This window comes from Aplysia californica, unplaced genomic scaffold (assembly GCF_000002075.1).
Source record: "Aplysia californica isolate F4 #8 unplaced genomic scaffold, AplCal3.0 scaffold00111, whole genome shotgun sequence".
Classification (NCBI taxonomy): domain Eukaryota; kingdom Metazoa; phylum Mollusca; class Gastropoda; order Aplysiida; family Aplysiidae; genus Aplysia; species Aplysia californica.
The window spans coordinates 1,474,617-1,479,195 of NW_004797381.1; the positions used below are offsets into that span (position 1 = coordinate 1,474,617).

Below are 4,579 nucleotides of genomic sequence, written 5' to 3' on the forward strand. Positions count from 1 at the left end.
CAATGGCAAGATGAACATTGAGAGAATAGTTCAAACAACAACAGCAGTAACATCAACAGCAGCAGCAGCAGCAGCAGCAACAACAACAACAACAACAACAACAACAACAACAACAACAACAACAACGACGCACTAATCATCATCAGCAGCAAAACAACAACAACAACGACAGTAGCATCAGTAGCGACAAACACAACATCAGCAGCAATCAAATAACAACAACAACAACAGCAACAACAACAATAACAACAACAACATCAACAACAACAATAACAACAGCAGGCGTTCAAGTCTCACCCAGTGGCTGTCACAGGTAGGCTAACTTACAGCAGCAACCTGTATCGGCAGGGGCAATTTAAACATTGAGAGAATAGTTCAAACAACAACAACAACAACAACAGTAACATCAACAGCAACAGCAGCAACAACAGTGACAACAACAACAACAATAGCAGCAGTAGCAAAACCAAAAACAACAACAATAACAACAACAACTATAACAGCAACAGCAACAACAACAACAACAAGAAAAACAACAAGATCACCACCAGCAGCAACATCAACAATAACAACAACAACAACAACAAGAAGATCAGGAGCAGCAGCAAAGACAACAGCAATCAGAACAACAACAACAACATCGAAAACAACAACAACAACCACAACGAAAACAACAACAACAACAGTAACATCAATAGAGACAAACACAACATCAGCAGCAACAAAACAACAACAGCAACAACAACAACAACAACAACAACAACAACATCAACAATAACAACAGCAGGCGTTCAGTGTTTACATAGTGACTGTCACAGGTAGGCAGCAACAGTATCGGCAATAGCAAGATGAACATTGAGAGAATGGTTTAAACAACAACAACAACAGTAACATAAGCAGCAGCAGCAGCAGCAACAACAACAACAACATCTTCAGCAGCAGCAACAATAACAATCAGAACAACAGCAGCAACAACTACGACAACAACAGCATAACAATAACATCATCAGCAGCAGCAAAATAACAACTAAAACAACAACATCAACAACAGCAACACCACCACCACCAACAACAACACCAACCATAGTATCAACAAAATCAACAACATGATCTAAAGCAGCAGCAAAAACAGCTGCAACAACACCAACAACAAGAACAACAACATCAGCTCCAAATGCAACATCAACATTAATAACAACAACTACTACAACAACAACGACGACAACAACAACAACAACCCCACTACCACCAACAACAACTAGATTACAAGGTCAGTAGCTGCAGCAAAAAAGGAAAAAAAGATCAGCAGCATCAGCAAAAACAGCAACAATCAGAACAACAGCAGCAACAACAACAACAACAACAACAACAGCAACAGCAAAACAACAACAGCAACTACAACAACAACAACGACAACAACAACAACAACAAAAAACAACAACAACAACAACACTACCACCACCAACAACTACAACAGAAGCAACAATAACATTAACAACAACAACAACAACAACAACAACAAAAATAACAACAACAACAAAAACAACAGCAGCCCAGAACTCTCAGAATGGCTGTCACAGGCAACTATTGCAGCAGCAAGATATACATAATAATAAAGACAATATTTCCAACATCAACAATATCAACAGCAGCAACATAATGAGTCCAGTACTCTCACAGTGTCTGTCACAGGTAACTTTAGAAACAGCAGCATCAGCAACAACAAGATAAACATATTCAAGAGAATAGTTTAAACAAGATCAGCAGCAACACCAACGACAAAAACAACATTAACAACAACAACAACAACAACAACAGCAGCAACAAGAACGACAAAAACAACATTAACAACAACAACAGCAGCAGCAACAACAACAGCAACAACAACAACAACAACAATAGCAGCAACAACGAAAAACAACAACATTAACAACAACATCAATAGCAGCAACTACAACTGCAACAAGAACAACAACAACAACAGCAACAGCAACAATAGGCGACAGCTCTCATAGAGGTCGTCACAAGTATGAGTGGGGATATGGGAAGCTCGTTAATGTTGTTGTAATTATGTTAACAACGATACCATCAACATTTTCGACTTAATGATGAACAAAATACAACAAAATAAACAACAAGAAAGAAAAACATTTAAAATATAATTTTTTTTAAACTGCCAAAAAAACATAACACCGACAACACCAACAACAGCAGCAGCAAAAACAACAACAACAACAACAACAACAACAACAACAACAACAACAACAACAACGAAAGCATCAACACTTACAACAACGATACAACCGAGATAAGGACAACAACAACGATGACGGCATAAACAACAACTGCAAATACAAACAACAACAACAAATCCAAGAACAAAAACAATAGCAACATCAACCATAATGGCACTGCCGTATCATAATTTTGGCTGTAACAACAGAAAAAGAGGAAAAACAACAGCAATAGCAACGGTGGTATCTATCTATCTATCTATCTATCTATCTATCTATCTATCTATCTATCTATCTATCCATCCCCCCCCCCTTCAGTCGTAGTTTGCTCCTTCTTTCCCAACCAAACACGATTATATTATTTCCATCCTTATCTCTCACCCTTCTTTCCTTTGTATGTTGTTACTTGCTTGTAACACCTCTAATCGTCCAACGCTGTGGTCAATAATTTGTGTTGGAAGTGCTGTAAAACTCTTACTACTCCCCCCCCCTCCCACAGCGACCCCCGACGCCCCGAGTTTGAGTTCTTCTGCGGCATCAGACATCATCAGAAGCGGTGGCAGCTACACTCTCACCTGTGCCTCCACATCCCACGTGACTGCAGCTGTGTATGAGTGGAAGTTCACGGTTACAGGGGGATCAGAGGTCACGCTGGCTGGATCTTCCATGACCTATACCGTGAGTTCACTTCGTTTCTTGTCCCTGTTGATAGCAGTCAAGCAATCAATAAATAAACAAATCAACCAATCAATCAATTAATTAATTAATCGATCAACCGATCTATCACTTTTTCTCCCTAATTCTCCCCTCCCCCTCTCTCTCCCTCTCTCTCTTTCTTTTCTCTCTCTCTCTCTCTCTCTCTCTCTCTCTATCTATCTATCTATCTATCTATCTATCTATCTATCTATCTATCTATCTATCTATCTATCTATCTATCTATCTATCTATCTATTTAACTATCTATCTATCTCTCTCTTTCTCTCCCACAGTGCACTGCGTTTGTATGTGTGTGTGTGTGTGTGTGTGTGTGTTTGTGTGTGTGTTTGTGTGAGTGTGTGTGTGTGTGTGTGTGTGTGTGTGTGTGTGTGTGTGTGTGTGTGTGTGTGTGTGTGTGTGCGCGCGCGCATGAACATAATTTGTGTGTACAGCCACTTTCTTTTTCCACACTTATGTATGCTTGCTCAAATATATTCCTAATAATAGTATGTAAGTATGTTCCTATATTTTTCTGTATACTCAAGGCAACAATCTGTTTACTGTTATAGCTCGTTCACTTTTGTGTGACTGCGGTTGAGATGGGTTAAAAACAAATCACACTGTTTAATCTTTCTGGGTCTTTGCATGCTGATGTTATACGACCAACAGAATCTAACAACCCATTCCTTACACGCGGTGCCCACTACGGCTGGATCGGGCTGATCGCCCGACTCGATCGGCTGAAACTGAAAACAAACACGTTTGTTTTTGAGGCGATCGAGTCAGGTGATCGGCCCCATCGGCCGATCCCATGCGTAGTGGGCACCCCGTATTCACTGCAAACTAAAGTTCGACACGTTTTCTTAGATGTATTCCTAAAGCGGGTAAAAATAGATAATAGGGGATTTACAGAATACGCCTAAACCATTTGTTTCCCTCAACAACACTCTTTTACGTTCACCTAAGAAACACGGTTCAAGAGGCGGGGTGAGTATTTTTTCAAGACTCCTGCGGAACACGTGGAGACGTCTAGACAGCCGGGGGGATGAAACTGACAAGCCTACACTGGAATGTGGGGGCTGGGCGGTGCCATTGTCTCAAAATGAGTAATTTGTAGGCAAGACTACTGTAAGTCGTTTATTTTAGTGACCCTGTGTATGCAAGCAAAGATCGGTTTTTAATATAGAGCCCAAAGAGAAAAATAAAACTTTTTTATTACGCCTACTGGGTCAAAATGTTTTGGAAAAAAAATGTTGTCCCTGGCCTGAAGAAGTGCTATGCCAAATGTTATGGGCAGAGATAAATTCCTCGATGTATCAAAGTTTTTTTTAACGCGGTCAGACGAACGTGAAAAAGCTATAATGTAATTACTACACGTATATTTTTCCCATGACTGGGACCAGTGTAATATCCACAAGAACACTGACTGTTTGACGTTAACGGGTACCTCTGCAGTAATAAAACATGTTAAAGTAAGATGTATCCCATCATTCAAAACGTACTTGACCTTTTACGCACTTCCGGGGTCTCCAGTTTCAAGTGCGGCCATATTTGGGTTGATGTATGCTTTCCGGGAAGCTGAGAATGTTTCGGAGTGTTCTATGGTCTGCTGGGGTAATAATATAGTGTAAAGCGCATAGAGCCTGCTG

The 4,579-nt window shown here is 40.2% G+C and overlaps 1 protein-coding gene across 1 annotated transcript in view; it reads left to right on the forward strand.

Moving 5' to 3' along the window:
- LOC101856172 (pneumococcal serine-rich repeat protein) overlaps positions 1-4,579 on the forward strand; it is a gene marked incomplete in the record, with an annotated part of 49,450 nt that overhangs the window by 40,242 nt on the left and 4,629 nt on the right. Inside the window, 1 exon segment of the mRNA XM_005095693.3 lies at positions 2,734-2,912. Coding sequence (XP_005095750.2) covers positions 2,734-2,912 — 179 coding nt within the window.